This window comes from Eleutherodactylus coqui, chromosome 1, assembly GCF_035609145.1.
Source record: "Eleutherodactylus coqui strain aEleCoq1 chromosome 1, aEleCoq1.hap1, whole genome shotgun sequence".
Lineage (NCBI taxonomy): Eukaryota > Metazoa > Chordata > Amphibia > Anura > Eleutherodactylidae > Eleutherodactylus > Eleutherodactylus coqui.
In genome coordinates, this window is record NC_089837.1 from 54,956,573 (window position 1) to 54,979,677 (window position 23,105).

At 41.0% G+C, this 23,105-nt stretch overlaps 1 protein-coding gene across 2 annotated transcripts in view; it reads left to right on the top strand.

Moving 5' to 3' along the window:
• RUNX2 (RUNX family transcription factor 2) overlaps window positions 1-23,105 on the top strand; it is a 155,394-nt gene that overhangs the window by 94,107 nt on the left and 38,182 nt on the right. For both annotated transcript variants that reach the window (XM_066596231.1, XM_066596240.1), the window contains exons 3-5: window positions 1,568-1,854; window positions 14,734-14,890; window positions 21,622-21,726. In XM_066596231.1, coding sequence (XP_066452328.1) covers window positions 1,568-1,854; window positions 14,734-14,890; window positions 21,622-21,726 — 549 coding nt within the window. The remainder of the gene's footprint in view (window positions 1-1,567; window positions 1,855-14,733; window positions 14,891-21,621; window positions 21,727-23,105) is intronic.

Consider the following 23,105-nt stretch of genomic DNA (forward strand, 5'->3'; position numbering starts at 1 on the left):
CCCCCCAAAAAAAGGACCTGCGCACCAGCACAACCCCTCCTTTCCTTCTCTAGACTCCACTGGAATAGCACAAGGCACAGTAGATTTCCCCCAAATCTTCCAGCAGCTTTTCATAGGCCCTTTATCTGCGGTGGGAGGGTAGCACCACTACTATTGGGTACAGAAAATGCTTCTTTTATAAGATCTGCCCTTTTTTTGGTAACATAGACACAAACAAGCACAAGCGACCTCTGAGCCCAGGCAGCGGCTTGCTTGTTCTTATTGCCTTTTTCCTGCAAGAGCTGCACTCCTTTAATGTTTCCTGGTGTAGCTGGTGATGAGCTCAGGACATGGGGGCAGCAGTCTGGGCACCACTCATGCTAATGAGCTTGATCCCGTGTCAGGACACCACGTGTTTGTTGTGTGGCTCATAGACTGCTCTGGCTGTAGAGGACTCACTATATAAACCGCAAAACCCCTAATCATTTACAAATCCAGCCTCCTGCAGAAAAAAGAGCCAGAGCTCCTCCACCACTGAGGCTGCTGCTGCTGCTGCTGGGGAGTTTTTTTTACTTTCCTCCTGCTGCTGCCTTCATGGAGAAATTCTGACAGAAGACAAGAAGAACTTATTCTAACTATTATTATAAAGCAGATCAAAGAAGAAGAGGAGTGGAGAGAAGGCTGCCCTCATCCCTGGATACAGCAGATAAGATTGTGGGGTGCAAGGGGGGGTGCTGTAGCAGAACATTGCACCAGGGGGGCACAAGCTACTGACAGATACATGTATATGGGGGCTGCTTCTAGGCAGCAGTTTCCTGGTAGGGGGAGCTCATTCATATTAATCAGGGACTTTTTACAGAACCCATGTGCAGATTGTTAGGTTACAGCTAGCAGAGAGCCGCTGCCGCAGGACACATAGTAAATAAGGACTATCGCATATAGACTGCAGCGGTGCACACCTACCGAACCTGAGAAGCGACTTCTCCCGAGTGGGATCCACTAGTACATGAACTGATCTCCATCCAAGGGATCCACTAATACAAGAACTCATCTCCATCCAAGGGATCCACTAACAACACGAACTCATCTCCATCCAAGGGATCCACTCGACCGAGAACAGAAGGGATCCACTCAACCATCAGCTGGAATTCTCCGATACATGAACTGATCTCCAACCAAAGGACCCCCTCACCATCCATCATTTGACCAAGAGCACAGGGCCCCCCTCCATCATCAATCACTGGATCTCCAATAGAAGGCCCCCCAATTCATTGTCCTGCCATCCATAAACTGCTCTCCATCAGAGGGGTCCCCTGATCTCCCGAAGATCTCAAACTGGACTCCACTCTCAGCCGCTCCTCTGCAGCCACCGTGCATAGGGATCCTCTTCTTCGTCCAGCAGCAGGGATCCCCCATCCCCTGAGCTCACCACCAGCTATCATGTACTAGTAGTGCACTGAGCGATCTGTTAACCCCTTCACTACTACACTCACATATCGGGGTGCACTGTGACCCCCCCAACTTCTGCTCTTTCCCCCCTCATCGTCCTGACAATAACCCCCGGCTGTTGTGATGCGTATTCCCGTAGATCCCAGCACCAGCCGGAGGTTCAGCCCGCCCTCCAGCAGCCTGCAGCCCGGCAAGATGAGCGACGTGAGCCCGGTGCCCGGCGGCCCGCAGCAGCCCCAGAGCCAGCAGCAGCAGCAGGAAGCGGCGCTCCCGGTGCCCAGGCTGCGGGCGCACGACAACCGCACCATGGTGGAGATCATCGCCGACCACCCGGCCGAGCTGGTGCGGACTGACAGCCCCAACTTCCTGTGCTCAGTGCTGCCCTCTCACTGGCGCTGCAACAAGACGCTGCCAGTCGCATTCAAGGTGGGTGCTGCATGTCTTCTGCATGGGGAGAGAGAGGGGTGCACTAATATCTGCCAATGTCAATGTACCAAAGAGCTAACACTCTAAAGCCCGGCCGGGGAACGTTGTGTATCACTCCTCTGTACTGCTACTACTGTGGATCCTAGTGAGCAGATCAGGATATGGGCAGGAATGTCTTGGTTTTGGGTGTTGAGACTACTTTTACTGCCCTGCAGCTGATCGCTTCTTTCCCTCTTCTCTTTTATGCAGGATGGGCTTTTGTAGTCTAATAACCGGGTCTGGAATAAAACTGATGCAGACTGAGGTGTATATACTATGAGACACACTGAAACACACCAATAAAGGCCACTGCAAGCCTCACAGGCAGTGATACACACTGACAGTCTGATATATGATAATGCATATATCAGACTGACTATATATAATACATACTATTAGCCTGATAAATTGTGATATGCACAGTCTGTGCCTAATAATACACACTATCAGGCTTATATATACAATATCCACTAATAGCCTGATATTATCCACAATCTGATACATAATAATAGACAACAGCCTGAAATATATAACCTGCAATATCAGACTTTTAGTCATTGATGGCCTGATAAATTTTAAAATCTATAGTCTGACACATGGCAATGCTCTTTAACAGCCTCATATATACTGTATAACACTAAATAACAGCCTGATAATGCCCACGGTCTAATACATAAGAATGCTCATTAGCAGCCTGATATGTGTAACGCAAACTAACTACTATACACACACACATATATATATATATATATAAAATCCATGCTAACAATCTGATGCATAATAATACCTACTAACAGTCTGAGAGATATGCAGTAATACACTAACAGACTGATGTATATTATACACACACTCTGATACATACTGTAATATTACAGACAACAGTCTGATGTTTCTCACTAACAGCCCGAAGAAATGCAATATATTAATAATATACTGTATTCCAAATTCCCATACCACTGCAAAATGCATGTAAATTTATTCATCAGCCTCAGACCCCAAACCGTTGTCCATTTACTTATGTAATATCAGGTTATATTCTTTTCAAGATGTTTATACATTTTAGAACATCTATCTATCTATCTATCTATCTATCTCATATCTATCTATCTATCTATCTATTTATCCATCTATCTCATATCTATCTATCTATCTCATATCTATCTATCTATCTATTTATCTCTCTCATATCTATCTATCTATCTTCTATCTATCTCCTATCTATCTATCTATCTATCTATCTATGTATCTATCTATCTCATATCTATCTATCTATCTATCTATCTATCTATCTATCTATCTATCTATCTATCTATCTCATATCTATCTATCTATGTATCTATCTATCTATCTATCTATCTATCTATCTATCTATCTCATATCTATCTATCTATCTATCTATCTATCTATCTATCTCATATCTATCTATCTATCTATGTATCTATCTATCTATCTATCTATCTATCTCATACCTATCTTTGTCCATTTTCACTTTCTTTTTTCTCTTATTTTAGCTTCTAATTCTTTTTCGCTTAACTTTTTAGCTTTTCTTTCTTTCTTTTTTTTTTCGATTTCTTTGTATCTAAACACCTTTCTCTCTTTTTCCTTTGCCATTGGGACATCTATCCTTTCTCTTTTTTTCTGTCATCTGCAAACTATATGTTTTATAATTTCTACCATATCTTTTCTTTCTTTTTCTTTCTTTCTTTCTTTCTTTCTTTCTTTCTTTCTTTCTTTCTTTCTTTCTTTCTTTCTTTCTTTCTTTCTTTCTTTCTTTCTTTCTTTCTTTCTTTCTTCTATTCTTCTGTATCTGAGCCGACTACTATCTATCTATCTATTTTGCTATCTATTTATCTATCTATCAGTATGTCTGTCCATCCATCTAACCACCAGCATGTCTGTTTATCTATCTATCTTTTTCCTTTGGCAGTGGAATACTTAATCCTGCCTTTTTGTGTCTTTCTGATTGGAGCTAAGTATTTGTAAATTTACAGTAAACATGCCCAGAGGGGTTTCTGCATTAACTCAGTGATGCAACAGAATGCTTCTCCAGGGGGCACACATATAACGCTAAATTTATTTCTGCAACAAACCAACAGGATGGACATTTCTATGAGAGAAAATGTGCAGTCTTTAAGTTCTGTGCTGTTCTCCCTCTATACATTGAACTCACACTGTCTAGCATGCATTCACCTCCATAGCTGCGTTATCATATAGTGTTATTTTGCATAGGTCATGTTACCATACTTTAAATGGCTGGTGCCAGGATTTGGTCAAGTAAGGGAGAACGGAAATATTACCATATGAGGCTAACTAACAATTATGGGAGTGACAGCATTGTTTCCTGTCTGGATAATTTTCACTTCCATCAATATTAATAAAAGTCCAAAATTTTCCATTCTATTTGTTAATTTATGCCCCCCCCAACAAAAAAAAACAAAGCAAGAAAACAATCATTATCAAAAGTAATAATGTTGTTGCAATTGTTTTGTTTAGGACGTACATTAAAACATTCTTTAAGATGACTACAGAGAAAGTACAGGATAATTCTAGAATCCTTACTTACAACTATAAAACCTCACATTTATACTTTATTTTTTAATGAAGGTCCAGTGGAAAAAATATTGTGATTGTGTGAATTGTTAATGTACATCTAATTTAGCTCTAATTACAGAACATATTTGCATTTTGCTTGAGCTTTCCAGAATATCAGTCGTTCATTAATTTAACAAAAAAATAATCTAAACATAAAAAATAAGAAATTTTAAATATTTTCTTTACTTTTACATTAGAATGTAGGCTAATATGTGCATCAAAACTATCTAATCCATGGAGTCACTAACATGGATGTTGTAACCCGGTCTGTAAAATGCAAACCACATTAAATGCAAAAAATAGTAGAACTGATTTCAATGCAATTTTTTTCGTTTATACCAAAAAATCCGTCTGAGCGGGTGTTTGTGGGCAGTAGTTACAGGAGAATTATTTATTAAGGCCTGGCTACTGTAGCAGTGGCACACTACTGGTCTGTAAAACAGCGACTCTCTGCTACGCATCCTCAGCAAGTCTGAAGAGTTTATATGAGTCACTTGTGAAAATTTACAGAACAGAAAAAGTGACAAAAGTCATATTTGACATTTTTTTGTCCATAAATTATTGGCTTTTTTTTTTATTTGCACTTTCACATTTCAGTTTTGACCTGACTAGCAAGCCTTTGTATGTGCCTTGAAGTCGTTTAGGTCTATAACTATTGTCATTAAGGCTTGCTTTATAAATATATCTTCTAGTATATGGAAAAGCCGTCCTTAAATATATTAAAAAAATAATCTATGGACAGAAATTGACGATGTAATACAAAAATAATAACCTCCGTTGAGTTTTTGCCAGCATTTACACTATGAATGCTTTTTAATCAATATATGGTAACTGCACTGTTTTTAGTCTCTAAAAAGACTCAAAATTAAAAATTTTTTTTGCATATTTTGACCAATTTTATTTATATAATTTTCTTTCCTTTTCCTCTATACAAGAAACAAAGTGAGGTTGAGAAAAAAAATCGCCTCATATTTATTTATCTACTTATGATTTCATTACAATTTATTTAAACATATTTTTATATTATGACATTTTTATATACATTTTATGTTATATTGGTCTAGTGGCAGGTGCAATATTTTATTGCCTCTTTTTTAGTTTCTAAAAGGCCCGTGAAGTTTCCTGTATCCAGCTGAACCAATACAGTCACTGAACACGCATATATACCTGCAGTTTTTGATGCGTTTTATGTTTGCTTAAGCCGGGAGTGGACGATGAAGAATCATCCCCTCCAGAAAAACCGCACTAACAACCGCATGTGGGAATCTATGCTGATAGTGCTTAGTTTTTTGGGCTTTTTGTTCTCTTTTCCTATGCTCCATATTATCAGCGTTTGATATTAGACATATAGTGTCTGAAATATTTTGTCACTGTGTACAACGATATATCAGATATGGTTTGTACGGACTTTACTGGAACTAGATTCATCATTTTTCAATTTATGACAAGATTTGTATGGCTTATGATCATTATGATACAGGAACCAGTTAAAATACTTCTAAAAATAAGAATTTTTACAAAATAATTTTTGTAGACTTTTTCTTAAGTTCCTCATCAACCACTCAAAGTATTTGCTTCTTAAGCTGCAGTGCAATGATAGCAGCTTTTTATTTGCCTGTCATATTCAGGCCAAAGTAGAAGATCTTACATGATTCTGAATCATATATCAGCGTGTAGAATTATTATTGCCACGTTTTATAATATTTAAAATAATTTCATATTACGTGTCACAAATGTAAACTACAATGGTACAAGAGTCGATGGGTATTTGAATAAGAAGCTTTTATTATGGCCTACTAAAACAACCCATCACCTTCTCTATTATGTCATGTACTATAATTAAAGCGGTTCTCCAGGAATCCAAAAGTGTGAGCTTGCATACACCCTGCGGGAAGACATTCTATACATAGGCTTGGTTCCAACCTTCCTTAATTTGAGGACTGTTCGTATCAATAGGGAACTATTAGCCCGTGCCAGTTGGAAGAAATAGATGCGTCTATGATTTTTTTTTTTTAAGTTGGAGGTGTTTTTAGGTTATTGTGATTGTAATTAGCATCATTTTGCTGCTAACATGTTCCTTATTGGGATCTGAGACATAGACAGAAATTGCTTATCGTTAGCATTCAATGTTGGTTTTCCAGTATGTCTGTATATTTTTCACTGTCGGTGATTTTTTACTAAATTGACTAAAAAAAAAAAAATAGATATATAGTGCTGTGCGTAAACAATTACACTCATCCACAAACAGCACAGCGCCCGAGACCCCGGCTTTATAGTTTTAACCCTGTCTACTATTACTTACTCTAAGGCTTGTGCCACACGAACGTATTTGCGCAGCGTTTTGCGCGCTCAATACGCAGTGAATATAACGCATTGATTTCAATGTGCTCGTTCACATAAGCGTATTTTGTGCACGCATTTTGTTTGTGCGAAAAAATACATAGCATGCTCTATTTTGCTGTGCATCTGTGCATGAAAAGAGCACATATTGAACTAATTAGCCTAATTGCCCACTACAATGAATGGGAGCATGGTTGCATGTGGCATACAGTAAAACACGTACTAGCTGGTGCAGATATGTAGTGCAGATTGCGCAAATACGTAAATGTGCTTGCGCCTGGGTGACACAGGCATAATTGTTATTTGTGGCTGTTGACATATCAGAGGTCAGAGTACAGAAGGTGTATCAACAGCAAAAATATTATCCCCTATCCAGGGTCAGACCTCCATGCAATCGCCAGTAGGAAGCCTCAAACCAATGCCTCCATGTAAAGTCCAATCATATATGAAGAAACTGGCAGCATATCAGGATGCAATAAAATCAATGTTTTTTGTTCTCCCATCACCAATAGCAGCAATGTTTTGGCTCAATAGCCTTCCTCAAGCTCAGGAAGGCTATTCAGCCGAAACGTTGCTGTTATTGGTGGTGGGAGAATAAAAAACATCGATTTTATTGCATCCTGATATGCTGCCAGTTTCTTCATAAACGATTGGACATGTCAGAGGTCCTCAGTTTTCTTGGTAAAGTCTAGAAAATTGGAATCCGGGACCCATTAGGCTCCTCCAAGAGTTACTTTAACCTTTTTTAGAGGTCCTAATATGAGATGTTCCATAAACATTAATTGAAAAATACTCAAAGTTGGGGGCCAGCAGCTAATCTATTGAAGCATTACCCCCCTGGGATTTATCTTATCCTAATGTGGGTGAAGAGAAACCATGACCGGAATTGGCTTTTAGTTCAAGAGAAGAGAACCATATTGTATAGTGGAGAAGAGAACCATAGTAGATGGAAGAGAAGAGAACCATAGTGATGGAAGAGAACCATAGTAAATGGAGGAGAAGAGACTCATAGTAGATGAAACAGAAGAGAACCATAGTAAATGGGAGAGAAGAGAACCATAGTATATGGGAGAGAAGAGAACCGTAGTGGGTGGGAGAGAAGAGAACCATAGTATGTGGGAGATAAGAGAACCGTAGTGGGTGGGAGAGAAGGGAATAATAGTAGGTGGGAGAGAAGAGAACCATAGTAGATGGGAGAGAAAAGAACCATAGTAGATGAAAGAGAACCATAGTAGATGGAAGAGAAGAGAATCATAGTAGATGAAAGAGAAGAGAACCATAGTAGATGGAAGAGAAGAGAACCATAGTAGATAAAAGAAAAGAGAACCATAGTAGATAGAAGAGAAGAGAATCATAGTAGATGAAAGAGAAGAGAACCATAGTAGATGGAAGAGAAGAGAACCATAGTAGATAAAAGAAAAGAGAACCATAGTAGATGGAAGAGAAGAGAATCATAGTAGATGGTAGAGAAGAGAACCATAGTAGATGGTAGAGAAGAGAACCATAGTAGATGGTAGAGAAGAGAACCATAGTAGGTGGGAGAGAAGAGAACCATAGTAATAGAAGAAAAGAAAACCATAGTAGATGGGAGAGAAGATAACCATAGTAGGTGGGAGAGAAGAGAACCATAGTAGCTGGGAAAGAAGAGAATCATAGAAGTTGGGAAAGAAGAGAACCATAGTAGATGGAAGAGAACCATAGTAGGTGGGGGAGAAGAGAACCATAGTAGATGGAAGTGAAGAGATTCATAGTAGGTGGGAGAGAAGAGATTCATAGTAGGTGGGAGAGAAGAGAACCATAGTAGATGGAAAAGAAGAGAATCATAATAGATGAAAGAGAAGAGAATCATAGTGGGTGGGAGAGAAGAGAACCATAGTAGGTGGGAGAGAAGATAACCATAGTAGATGGGAGAGATGAGAACCATAGTAGATGGGAGAGTAGAACCATAGTAGCTGGGAGCGAAGAGAACCATAGTAGATGGGAGAGAAGAGAATCATAGTAGGTAGGAGAGAGAAGAACCATAGTAGGTGGGAGAGAAGAGAATCATAGTAGGTAGGAGAGAGAAGAACCATAGTAGGTGGGAGAGAAGAGAACCATAGTAGGTGGGAGAGAAGAGAACCATAGTAGATGGAAGGGAAGAGAACCATAGTAGGTAGGAAAGAAAAGAACCATACCGTAGTAGGAGGGAGAGAAGAGAACCATAGTAGATGGAAGAGAAGAGAACCATAGTAGATGGAAGAGAAGAGAATCATAGTAGATGGAAGAGAAGAGAACCATAGTAGATGGAAGTGAAGAGAACCATAGTAGGTGGGAGAGAAGAGAACCATAGTAGGTGGGAGAGAAAAGGACCATAGTAGATGGGAGAGATCATCTTAAAACCTCAGATCATTCCAAATTATGATTTTTCTTTTCTTCCTAAATCAGTTTGCTTTGAATTGTGGCAGATGAGTAGGTAAACTTTCAGATAAGCCTGGGTGATGGGATGATGCATGGTTAATTTGTAAATATGTTATGTACTGAGCTTTTTACTGATGAGCGTAGGATTGCAGTTGTGGTCGGGTGTCAGATCTCTTTACACTGTATTGGAATAATACTGCTGATGGCTTATAGAATGCCTGCACGCTGATACCTTGACTACAGATGAGCAAATTTGTGAAAATTCGATTCCCCAATGGCCGAATTTCCTATTACAGATCTATACTTTCAGTATATAAGACAACGGAGACTGAAAAAACATTCATATACATCCCTATTTCAGGGGCAAATGGGAATTCTTAATAGGAATTACGCCTGTTGGCAAAACACTGGTAAATATACAGTTTTCAAGCTCAGATGTAGCAACCGTAAACATGTCTGATACCTTGTGATAACGCGATTCACAGCATTGTAGTACTTTATAATGAAGTTATCATGAAGCATTAAACGTCAAGTTAATGTTTGCTACATCTCTATGCTCTCATCTCTGATCTTGAGTCAGGAAATGTCAGTTTCAATTTCAAATTATACACGCATGGATATACAATAGAATAGTGTATTATATGATTGACCCTCTTAGGCCTCGTTCATACCAGTAGTGTTTGAAGAAGTATTTTTTACAGATTTCAGTAATTTTCTTCTGAGTAGTTAGTAAATAGAGATGAGCGAGCATTGTCATTAGCGAGTACCTGCCCACTCGGAAGAAAAGATTCGGGTGCCGGCGGGGGAGAGCGGGGAGCGGCGGGGGAGAGCAGGGGGGAACGGAGAGGAGATCGCTCTCTCACTTTCTTCCCCCCGCTCACTTCCGCAACTCACCGCTCACCCGCGCCGGCACCCGAATCTTTTCTTCCGAGCGGGCAGGTACTCGCTAAGAACAATGCTCGCTCGGGTAATTGCCCTTAGCGAGTATGCTCGCTCATCTCTATTAGTAAACTTTACTGCAGAAGATCATTTCACAAATACAGATCTTGGGGCTCCAGCTGCTTCTACTCTTGTATTTGCTGATGTCTGTCTATGTATGACAGGTCCCCATGTATGCATTCCTAATACTAGCTATAGTCCATTAACATACAGTACATATAGTAGCATCTATAGTTGGGGTCCCCACATCATGTTCTTGAGGCTACACAGATCATACTACTAATGTCCGTCCTTACTTATACACATTGCAAAAAACTTTCTTACCACGACAGAACACCTGTCATATGGAGAACGTGACATTAATTGGGCACACGCATAAAAAATGCATAGAACACGCATTTAGGCGCAGTGAAAACGGTGCATATTTAACATTCCAACATTGCACACTCCCCACATCTGTGGCGGTATAGAAATATATGCAATGCCCAAACTTCTGCTTCTTATGATGGAACAACTGGCACAACAACTTGCTGAATGTGCCTCTGAATTGTTAAAGGGGTATTTCCACTTTAGACATTTATGACCCATGCATGGTTGAGGGTTACACTTCCGGGACCCTCACCATTCCAGAGTACAGGAATCCCTTGATTCCCATTCTGCAAGGCACGGTATCCTGCTGCGATTTGTGCACATGTCTGTGGCTCGCCCCTTTGAAGTTTGTGGCAGTTTAACAATTCATGTAAATATGCCATGCAAGTCAGGGGCCTCTTTCACACAAGTGTCATTTGGACGCTAAGTTGGCGCGCCAAAAAATTGCGTCCATAAGAACCAATGGTTTTCTATGGATTCCTTCGGACAAACGATTTTTTGACGTGCCTAAAAGATGACACCGCAAAAGGTAGAACAGAAACGCGTTATTTCAACACCGAAATTTCTACATCCTATCTTTTGACGGAGCAATGCAGGAGGCTCCATAGACTCCTATGGGAGCCCTAAGAGAAAAAGGGCAGGGGAGGGAGTTTAGCAGCAGCGAGGTGCCTCTAGTGAGGCATTTAGAGTGATTGAATTGTAGTTCTGCCGACCAAGGGATTTCAGGGCTGTGGCATTATTTCAATACAGCCAGCCGCGTGAATGGACGATAAAATCACGAATAATAGCTGCGACTTGGTCGCGGCTATTCTTCGTTCATCCAATTTTCGGCAGAGTAAGTCGCGATTTTGTAGCGCGGCTCACTTCGCCTAGAAATGACAGTCGTGTGAAATAGGCCTTAAAAGGGTTGTCCCGTTTCTAGCTGTTTTCCTGCTGGAAGTGAACAGCTCCATACATTGAGCAGTGGCCTGGGCTAGTACTGCAGGCTGAGTTCTATTGAAATGGACTAAGCCTGCAGTACAATTCGGGCACTGCATAATATACAGAGTTATTTACCTCCTGCAGCATAGCAGTTAGAAGTGGGACAACCCCTTTAAGTGGAAATGCCCCTTTAAGATAATGCAGTCGTTTTACCTACAGTGATATCTTTTAGGTTTATGTGCAGTTTTGTCATTTTCTACGTAGACATACAGCAATGTCTGTACTTTTGAGGGATTCGGTGAGAGCTAGAATGAATGTGGCCAACCTGCATGTACTAACAACAAAGGATGTGAAAGTGTTGTGTGTGTCAGTAGGGTAGTGCTACAGCCTACTCATAACCAATGTACGTCACACAAGTGTTAGATCAGGTGCTAAAATAGTACACAGTATATACTCTATATAGGTATTGGCGTAGAATGTGAAATAACCCCCCTTCTTACTTATTTGAGTATCTGCTATGACAGTATTAATGTATGCATTTTACACATTTCTAAGGTATCTACCCAGAATTACACTGTATGTATATACCGTATATTCAAGTAAGTACCTTACAAAGAACAGACAAAGATACCCATGATGGATTCTGAAGTTTTAGTTGGTGGTGCCCTTTAAGATTAAGCGTGCAGGGATTAACATTTAGGCTTCTCATGTGTGGCACGTCCATGTTATTCTCACCACTGTCTCGGCTCGTGCTCTGCCCCATTTGGGAAGGGGATGGGGTCAGTCTGAGCTCGCCCGGCTCTACAGTATATATACTGCTGTAGTCACTTCTCCGGTGCGCACCCCCTTGAGTTTATATCTTATAGGAGGAAACAACTTTTTTTTTCTCCTATATTTACTCATAAATCTGATCTCTGAGCCTTCCTGGAAAACATTCTGTACATCGTTATCAGGATTCTTAGAATTTTATGCTTTTCATTGTTGTTCGTGAAATATTACAGCAGATCTATTTTAGGCCCTTTAGATTTATTGATATATACTTATATAATGTCTGTAGCAGAGTTATCTAACAGCAGAGTGATGTACTGCTAGATTATACCATCAGTGTCTGATTAATGAACCTCCGACCACTCCGACTCCGAGCAGTCGCTAAGAAGAAGTGGTATAATACAGAATGTAACTCAGGATCAGTACAGGATAAGTAATGTATGTACACAGTGACTCCACCAGCAGAATAGTGAGTGCAGCTCTGCAGTATAATACAGGATGTAACTCAGGGTCAGTACAGGATAAGTAATGTATGCACACAGTGACTTTACCAGCAGAATAGTGAGTGCAGCTCTGGAGTATAATATAGGATGTAACTCAGGATCAGTACAGGATAAGTAATGTATGTACACAGTGACTCCACCAGCAGAATAGTGAGTGCAGCTCTGGAGTATAATACAGGATGTAACTCAGAAGCAGTACAGGATAAGTAATGTACGTACATAGTGACTTCACCAGCAGAATAGTGAGTGCAGCTCTGGGGTATAATACAGGATGTAACTCAGGATCAGTACAGGATCAGTAATGTATGTACATAGTGACTCCACCAGCAGAATAGTGAGTGCAGCTCTGGAGTATAACACAGGATGTAACTCAGAAGCAGTACAGGATAAGTAATGTACGTACATAGTGACTCCACCAGCAGAATAGTGAGTGCAGCTCTGGAGTATAACACAGGATGTAACTCAGAAGCAGTACAGGATAAGTAATGTACGTACATAGTGACTCCACCAGCAGAATAGTGAGTGCAGCTCTGCAGTATAATACAGGATGTAACTCAGGATCAGTACAGGATAAGTAATGTATGCACACAGTGACTTTACCAGCAGAATAGTGAGTGCAGCTCTGGAGTATAATATAGGATGTAACTCAGGATCAGTACAGGATAAGTAATGTATTTACACAGCGACTCCAGCAGCAGAATAGTGAGTGCAGCTCTGGAGTATAATACAGGATGTAACTCAGGATCAGTACCGGATAAGTAATGTATTTACACAGCGACTCCACCAGCAGAATAGTGAGTGCAGCTCTGGAGTATAATACAGGATGTAACTCAGGATCAGTACACACTAAGGGCTGATTCAGACGGGCGTGTTTTTCATCAGTATTTTGTGAGCCAAAACCAGGAATGGAAAGGAAGTATAATGAAAAGATTTGCATTTCTTGCATATTTTGGACCCACTCCTGTTTGGTCTCACAAAATACTGATGTAAAGGGCATTTGCATACAAGGCTCAAAATTACGAATAAAGGATTTTAGTCTTATGAGCATTTCTGTTTCATACAAACATATATCTGGGGTGTATTATACATGACTGTAAGCACTATGGCAGCAGTCAAAGATCGAAAATCCTGATGACATGTTGCCTTAAAAGGAAATTTTATGAAATTACACTACTAAAATTTACCAGTTCATTTAGTGGGATGTAAAATTAAGAATGAAACAATGAAATCAGTATTTTTGTATTTGTCTCTGGAATGGATTAATTACCATTACTTATATGTGCTGGGCCTTACCTGATATTTACAGCTTTTCACTGCCATGAATGCAGATTGGCAATTAATGCCGTGTAAAATAAGGGGAGTTCCACAGAGGAGAGTTAGGAAGGGTATCGTTTCTCCTTAGGGAGAGCACATAGAAGGTATGAGGAGACGCATATGGCTCCTCTGGGAAATATGCAAATGAAAAAATGGACCAATAGCTCTACAGCGCCACCTATTGGAAGGCAGCATTCTTGCAAGTCAATATTAAACTTTTTAAACAAGCCTTATAACAATGACTGGGAATTGTGAGAGAGGCGGGGCGGTGCATTCCTCTGCAGGCTAGGTGACTGTGACTGAATGATATTAACAGCTATAGCGTGATCTATTTTCTGCTCATGGGATCACCCAGTAGCTTTATGTTGTGTGAGAGAAGTAGTAATGCAAGCTATTCAAGGGCATGTATTTATTATTTGATAAGACCTAGATATACACTTTTTGGCACATTACAGTTAATTCTCTGACACAAGAGCTTATTTAGCCTATTTTATTAACTAAATTTGACGAAACTTTAAAAAAAGGAAATAAAGTTAAATATGTTCAAAAATGTAATCAGTTGTTTTCCTATTCTGATTCTGCAGCTTACTATATACTAGTACTTGGAGAAGGCTTATGGTGTGATAACTCCCATCATTAACTTCCTACATCCATTCTAATTACATATCATTAATTGTCCAAAATGTTCTTTACGCAGGTGGTTGCACTAGGAGAGGTGTCGGATGGCTCTGTGGTCACCGTCATGGCGGGGAACGATGAAAACTATTCTGCTGAACTCAGGAATGCATCCGCCGTCATGAAAAATCAAGTGGCAAGGTTTAACGACCTGAGATTTGTGGGCAGGAGCGGAAGAGGTAGGTTCCCTGCTTCTGTAATTGATCACCTTGTAGCTGAAGTCCTTTTCCGTCTCGCATGTTGCTGCTGTCCGCCTCTGTAGATACATCACATTATACCAGGTCCTCATTGATGATTACACTTTCTGCTTTTTCTTGTCTCTGATCTCACTTGTAGCCGTATACCGTTACCGGCTTATTCACACCGGCGTGAAAAATGAACTCATTTTAATACGTGTTTATATTCATGTGATATCCGTGTGCATCGCATGTGTCTGTTATTTACGGCCCGGTTTGATCCGTGTGTCATCCTTTTTTTTTTTATCATACGAAGAAGCTCAAAATTTTTTAATTGCTCAGCATTGATCAGTGAAAATGGAGTGCAATCTCCGTTTTTTTGTGCACCTATTGACTTGAATGGATGGCTGTCATCTGAGAACGTGCTCCAGAGTAGATACGATTTTTTTTTATCAGTCCGTGTACAAAAAATGCATGCCTGTATGCGATTGACTGTAATGGGTCAGGGTGCTATCCGTGTGCTGTCAGTTGCAAATACAGACATTACACAAACGTGAAAATTGCTCGGGTGAGTAAATTCTTAGGCCACTTTCACATACAGCGTCAGCAAAACGCTGCGATTCTGATCGCGGCCTTTGCAGCTTCTTTTTCGGACGCAGGTTACTACGTTCAATAGTGGTTTATAACACACCCCATCATTGTGACGGGTGATAAAGTGCATTAAAAGCACTAAAACGCGGCAAAATAGAGCAAATAGAGTTAGAAGATTTGGGCATTATAAACCACCTCGTTCGAACGCAGGTCTGCGAGGCCCCATGGAAAATAATGGGAGAAATGTACCACGATTACTGTGGTGTTCAAAATGCCGCGGTAAAAAGCGCATGTATGAGAGTGGGCTTACGGAAATCTTTAAGCCTGTCTATTCTAAATCACGATCACATCATTGTGTTCCTATTAAACGAGACCTGCCAAGAGTGAATAAAAAATGGTCTACCATTGCACATAAAAAATGCGAAAACCGTGTTTTAATATCTTCCTTCTAGGCTGAGATATTATCACTTAAAGTTATAGGCCCAAAGCCTGAGGAGATTCTGTCAGCTTCAGTGTTGTCATGGAGATTCATTGACAGAACACTAGAATATCCAGATCCTTCCTTTTATGTGAGGATATCATGTATGATATATTAGAGCCATATTGTGTTTCCATGGTAACTCTGCGCCTGACAGGAATCAAAAGGGAATATGGTCATTGGAAGTAGTGCAGCCTCAGGACTTGGGCCTGTAACTTCTCATGGAGCCTTTGGATGGTGCCACCAGCCTCACAGTAGACCTGGGGTCTTTCAGCTTTTCTGGAGGCAAATCTGCTTACACCTTCCAGGGGCTGCAGTGTCCCCCAGTCCTCGATAGTAGGAGTGGGGTCTGCTCCTGCCCATGATCCAGTAGGACCTTTGCTGGAATTCCTTGCAGGCGAGGTCTCTGAAGGCTGCCATCCCTCACCCTTGCTAGGCTGACAGCCACCTTGGGTGATCTTTAGGAGGGGTGCAGGAGACATAACGCCTCCGGCTTGATCTCCTCAGTCCCTCCTAGGTAGCCGGTTGCAATACATCCCCACCCTTCGCTGGCCTGGCCCGGCTCGGAGAGTGGGGGTAGTGGACCTTCCTCTATCCATAGCCCAAACTACCCTGGGTAAGAGAGAGCAAAAGCCACAGGTCCTGGAAGTAATGAAGGAAGGCTTGGAGCTGCAATCACCTGCACACAAGCTGAACCACACCAAACCCATGGTAAGTCAGGAGGTGGATACAGCATATCAGCAGACAGGATCAAATATGGTACACTTAGGGCTCATGCACATAAACGTAAATATAACATGTATTGCACGCGTATTTTTTTACACGCATAATACGCGGTGAATAGGACCATTTATTTTCAATGGATTCATTCATAGCTGCAGATTTTTCACGCTTTTTCCATTGCGTGAAAAAAACCCGCAGTATGTCCTATTCTGGTGCGTATTGTGCACCGAAATAGTTCATTGAATACAAAGGTCTTGAGTAAACGGGCAGTAAATACGCAGGAAACTTGCTTATTCCCTGCGTATTTAGGCAAGAAATCAATGCGTCTTTTACGCGCATTAAAAAAAAGGCCGATTTGTGAATATGTGAATATGCAATACACCCGTGTGAATGACCCCTTAGATACAGCAGCTTACCAGATAGTACCACGTATTATGTGGTTAGATGAAGGACCCAGCAGACAGTACCAAACATGTTATGCTCAGCTACATCAGCTCTGCAGACTGTATCACATATGAAAACCTTAGATACAGCAGCTCAGCAGCCAGTATCACATATGAGAACCTTAGATACAGCCAGTACCACGCACGACAGTCTTAGATACACCAGCTAGCATTACACTGTCCCGAGAGACTATTTTAGGTCCAATCACATCTGCATGGGGGCTTCCATTCTTAGACTCCGGCATAGTTCTAGCAGAAAATCCCAGATGGTAAAATGCTTGTCGGAAAGCTGGAAGCAGGACAGACCCCATTATAGTCAATGAGGTTGGTTCAATGCCATTTGGCGCCAGCATGTGCCGGATCCAGCGGTTCCGGCACTTTTGTTCTTCGGAGCAGAACAACAGAAAACAGCCGGACTCCAGAGAACAGATGTGAACAGGACCTTGCAATGAAATCTAGTAATCTTATATAGTAGAGTAGTTGTAGTACTATGTTATTCTCTAGGGGTGTATCACACATGATTGGCTTAGATACCCTGGCTTAGCAGCAGGAAACGACTGGCTACACATCCTTCACCCAAGCAGTTCTATCCACGGCTCCATGTGTTTTGTGAAGCAGTTGTGCTGTGGATCTTGTGAAGTAGCTCTTACAAGACTGACACTTCCTTGTCTCATTAAGACGCTGCTATGACCTGTGACCTGCGGATGTTATAACGCACAAGGAAACCAGCGCTGTTTGCCAGAACGCATGAGGCCAATTTATCCTAGTGACTTAAAAGAAAAACAAAGGATGTTCTCCTTGTTACCATATAGACCCGGGGCTTTGGCGCAGTCCCAAGTAGTCATTTTAATATTTAAGAAGGAGGGAAAAGGCGCAGACGTTGCTGCTAGCAGGGTTTTCACGCATGGGAGATGAAGAAAGCCTCTTTTGATAGGGAGTCATTATGTCCAAACAGAACTGACCCCCTCCCCTGCTCCATTCTTATGATCTTAATGGAGAGAAAACATGGCATTTTTTGCTTCCCCTTTGAAGCAGGCAGGAGTTTGAGGAAGATCGGAGATTCTTTCTCTGTCTGATGATGGAGTTATGGGCCTGTACTAGGCCTCTTCTACTTCACTACAAGAAGCCCCAGGAACTGATCTCCAGACCCTCTTGTCTTCTGTCATTGACCATGTCACACAAGACGTGGCTCTTTTGGAATTTACAACATATGCAAGAAGTTTTAGGAAACGGAAGTAAATTTGAATTTCATATAATACGTGACGTGTTATCAGATTTTCTGGATTATTGGAGGTTGTAGAAAAACCTCCAAAACCCATTCATATCAATACAGAACATTCAGTTACAAAGTTTGCTCTGTATTGAGTGGCGGATTATCAGACTTTCTGGATTATGAGATAGATAGATAGATAGATAGATAGATAGATAGATAGATAGATAGATAGATAGATAGATAGAGAGATAGATATGGGATAGAGAGATAGATAGATAGATAGATAGATGAGAGGAATAAATAGATAAATAGATATGAGAGATAGATGTGATAGATAAGAGATAGATAGATAGTTAGATAGATAAGGGATAGATGGATAGATAGATATTAGATAGATAGATATTGGATAGATAGATAAGGGATAGATAGATATGAGATAGATAGATATGAGATGGATAGATAGATAAATATTAGATGGATAGATAGATATGAGATAGATAGATAGATATGAGATAGATAGATAGATAAATAGATAGATAGATATGAGATAGATAGATAAATATTAGATGGATAGATAGATATGAGATGGATGGATAGATAGATATGAAATGGATGGATAGATAGATAGATATGAGATGGATAGATATGAGATGGATAGATAGATAGATAAATATTAGATAGATAGATATGAGATGGATAGATATGTTATAGATAGAGATGAGCGAACGTACTCGGATAAGCACTACTCGTCCGAGTAATGTGCTTTATCCGAGTATCGCTGTACTCATCTTGAAAGATTCGGGGAGAGCCGCGGAGCGGGGAGCTGCAGGGGAGAGCGGAGAGGAACGGAGGGGAGATCTGTCTCTCCTTCTCTCCCGCCCGCTCTCCCCTGCTCCCCGACGCAACTCACCTGTCAGCAGCGGCGCTCCCCGAATCTTTCAAGACGAGCACAGCGATACTCGGATAAAGCACATTACTCGGACGAGTAGTGCTTATCCGAGTACGCTCGCTCATCTCTAGTTATAGATATTAGATAAATAGATAGATATGTCTTTACATATAATAGTGGACACTAACAAGAAGCCTAGCAGGAACAGAAACATTCCCATAAATGAGTTAGGCACTTAGGCATAGATTTTTAAACCCCACAGGCCACAGAAGCCTGCAGCGCGTGGATGTGGTGTCTTTCGAAGCTACTTGTGCTGTGCTGGACCCTGACACTACATGCTGCAGGAACAGAAGCCTCCCCATAGATCAGTTAGGCGCTCATGACGGTTGGTTGAGTCACGGCTTCCCGCCCACATCTTCCTCTCTTAAAACAGTTTGCAGAAGTCTCTCTCACAGGAAAAACCGTGGTCTATGTAACAGATTACAACTGTCAGGCCTCCTGGCATGCAGCCCCTTCCTAACATCCAAAGCTTGTTGTTATGAGGCTGAGGGATCCCAGCTCACTATCAGACCGTATTTCTCATCAACCCAGCAGATGAGCAATGAGTGCAGGAAGTACTGCTGCTTTGTGTCAGTAAGTGTACTGACAGCCCAAATGTCTAGTGACATACTGGCCGATCAGTAGGGAAGTAGGTCATTCATTCGTATTATTCAGATGGGGGGTGTAAGGCAACTTTAGGGGGTTGTTGCCCCACCTTATATTAAAGCTGTGGCATCCAGCTGCTGATACCCCTTGGGAAGCTGCTAGTTGCCACACGTGGCTACCATCATTGTGCAGCTCTTCCTGAGGCTCCTCTAATAGAGGGAGGTCCCTTCCAGTGATGTCCATATACTTTAACAGCACTACTGGTCTTGTTGGGACAAACCCATTAAAAGGGGTTTCCTGCCACAACCTTTTATAACACATCTATAAAACTTTAGTAGGTGGGAGATTGACGGCTGTGACCGCTATCAATGCCGATAAAAGCAGTCCTTGTTCCTGGCTGATATTGTTGTGTACTTCCCAGGAGCAGAATTTTCTTTTTCACAGACAGCACCACTCTTGTCTTGTGCCTGGAATTACACTGCTAACTTGAATGAGGCTAATTGCAATACCAAACATAGTCTATAGACAGAGGTGGCGCTGGTTCTGCAAAAAAAAAGAAAAAGCAGGTCTATTTGTATGATCTCAAGTAACCCTTGAAAATTCGCAACACCCATTTCGCAAAAACGTGTTGAAATGGGAACGTAAATATGCATACTCTTGTCTGCTATTACACAAACGCTACCGAGCACCGCTAGCGATTGCATTTTCCCAATAATTCCCAGGGCTGAACCTACAAGCTCAGCCCAGCAATTAGCGCTATTACATACGTGTTAACGGCACTTGTGTAATAGCAACCTAAGGCTGGATTCACATGAGGTTATGTGCATGCAAACAATTAGCGTGTGCAATACGCAGGAAAAAAAATGTTCACATGCGTGTATTTGGCGTGCGCAATTTGGTCATGCGAAAAAAACACGCATTCGTAGTGAAAGAGCACATATTGAACTCATTTCACTTATTGGCTGGGAGTGTCGGTGCGTGTTATTTTGCGCTTGCAAAAAGTACAGTAAAATAAGCCGATACACATGCAAATACAGAACGCCCATTACACGGATATGCTTACACTCGTGTGAATCCAGCCTTATTTCAGAGAGTGGTCCAAAAAGTTAAGAGAAGAGACTGCAAACTGCTGAAAGTTTGTAAATTTGGCAAATAAAGTTAAGCTGCAATGGGGGTTGATCAACTATTGTAACTGTATAGTTAAGGTTAACCATATGTATTGGATGCCGGTCCCAAGATGGCGGCTGCAGTCTTATATATATATATATAATTATATTTCTACATCTTCAGTGGAATTAGGTATAATAGCTGTAATACAGAGACAAAGGCATCAGCTATTTCGAATGCACTCAGGGAAACCAACGTGGAGGTCCCTTTGCATGTACTTTATCAGAAGCCTCTGCAGGCTTTTCTTTTATTCTTAGTGCATCAAATTACAATATTTCCCAGTAAGCAACATTGTAATGAAGATTGTTGTACAGGCTGGCCATGGAAAATTAGCCCAGCACCTCACTCTTTTGAAAGCTGTCTAAAAGAAATTCTTTGTTGCCCATAACAACCAATCACAGCGCAGCTTTCATCTTACCTCAGCAGTATAAGAAATGAAAGCTGAGCTGTGATTGGTTGCTATGGGGAAGAAAGACAGACTTTATTGTAGACAGCTTTGTGTGATATATACTGTTGCATTGTAATGAGTGCGCTACTTTGGAATCATACATTTTTTAATAGCACAATCTCTATTGTCCATCGCAGGAAAGAGCTTTACATTGACCATTACAGTCTTCACCAATCCACCTCAAGTCGCCACCTATCACAGAGCCATAAAAGTGACAGTGGATGGGCCAAGGGAACCAAGACGTAAGTACATATCCATATCTTGTCATCTCAATATAAACTTTACCTCTATAATTAAATTCTAGTCATCACCTCTTCTTTATGTTTCAATTACATTTTCAAGATCTCTGGTTGCTGTTTGTGAATGGAATTCTACTCATTTATTTGTTAGAATATGTTCAGTGTGGGCAGCCTTTTGTAAGTTGAACACAGCAGCACAAGAATCTCCGGCGGTGTACGGCTCTGTTCAGACTTCCATTAACCCATTCCAATCCAATTTTGGATTCAGGGTTCACTAAAAGGCTTTCTCTTTTTGCTGTTATACAAAAGTGCCATCTGCTGGCTAAAGCCAGTGTGTGCGCACCAGAGAGGCTCCGACAGCAGAGTGGCTGGCAATAAACGGTAAGAATACCCTGTCGGATGTCTTCTGACATTGGAGCTGTACAAGCTTCAATCAGTATGTAGGAAGACGCCAGACAGTGGATTGGAAAAGGGTTACAATTTTAGGTTTTTTCTGTTCTATCATAGAAACATAAAAACAAAAACAAAGGCCTGGGGATCCACCATATAATGGACATCAGTGGTGGCCATCGGAAGCCATTGGCTGCAATGTGTTCCCATTATGTCCATCCTTTTACTGGAAAAATGAGTGCTGCATGCTGCGCTATTTCATTCCAGTATTTATGATGGAAACCCCGGAAGCCAGAAGTCTGAACAGAGCCCGAACAAGAATCAATTCACCAACAGCAACTAGAGATCTTGAAAACAATGAGGAAATCAAACGCATAGTATTTCCAAAAGTTGTAGGACTTTTCATTGCACGATAATTAAAGGGAAGCTGTCATCAGTTCTACAGCTGTTAAACCCCCTATACCGTTACAAGAATGATACTATGCACATTTATAAAGTTATCTTGTTAGCCTTCCTGGGCAAAGTGTGCCTTTACAATGAATGTATATTCAGCACTGTGTAAAAGTTTCAGGCAGGTGTGAAAAAAATGCTGCAAAGTAAGGCTGGGTTTACATTTACGTTGGAGGTTCTGTTGCAGATCCGGCACATGGAGGATGTCTCCATTTCACAGTAGCAGAGAGGCGCAGCATTAGGGTGGGAACAGAGGTTGTCCCATCAGCTCACTAGAGACAGTCTGTCCCACCCACCGGACCACTGAGTGGTAATTTATATGTGGTTCGGGAAAGTAAATACCCTTATTTTAAAGGTATGCTTTACACAGGAAGTCTAACAAAATAACTTTATAGATGTGCATTGAATCATTATTTTATTGATGTAGGGAGTTTAATAGCTGTAGAACTGATGACAGGTAGTACGAGATCAGAAATACTATTCTGTTTTTTTTTGTTTTTTTTTAAAACAGCACCACTCTTGTATTTAGGCTGTGTATGGTA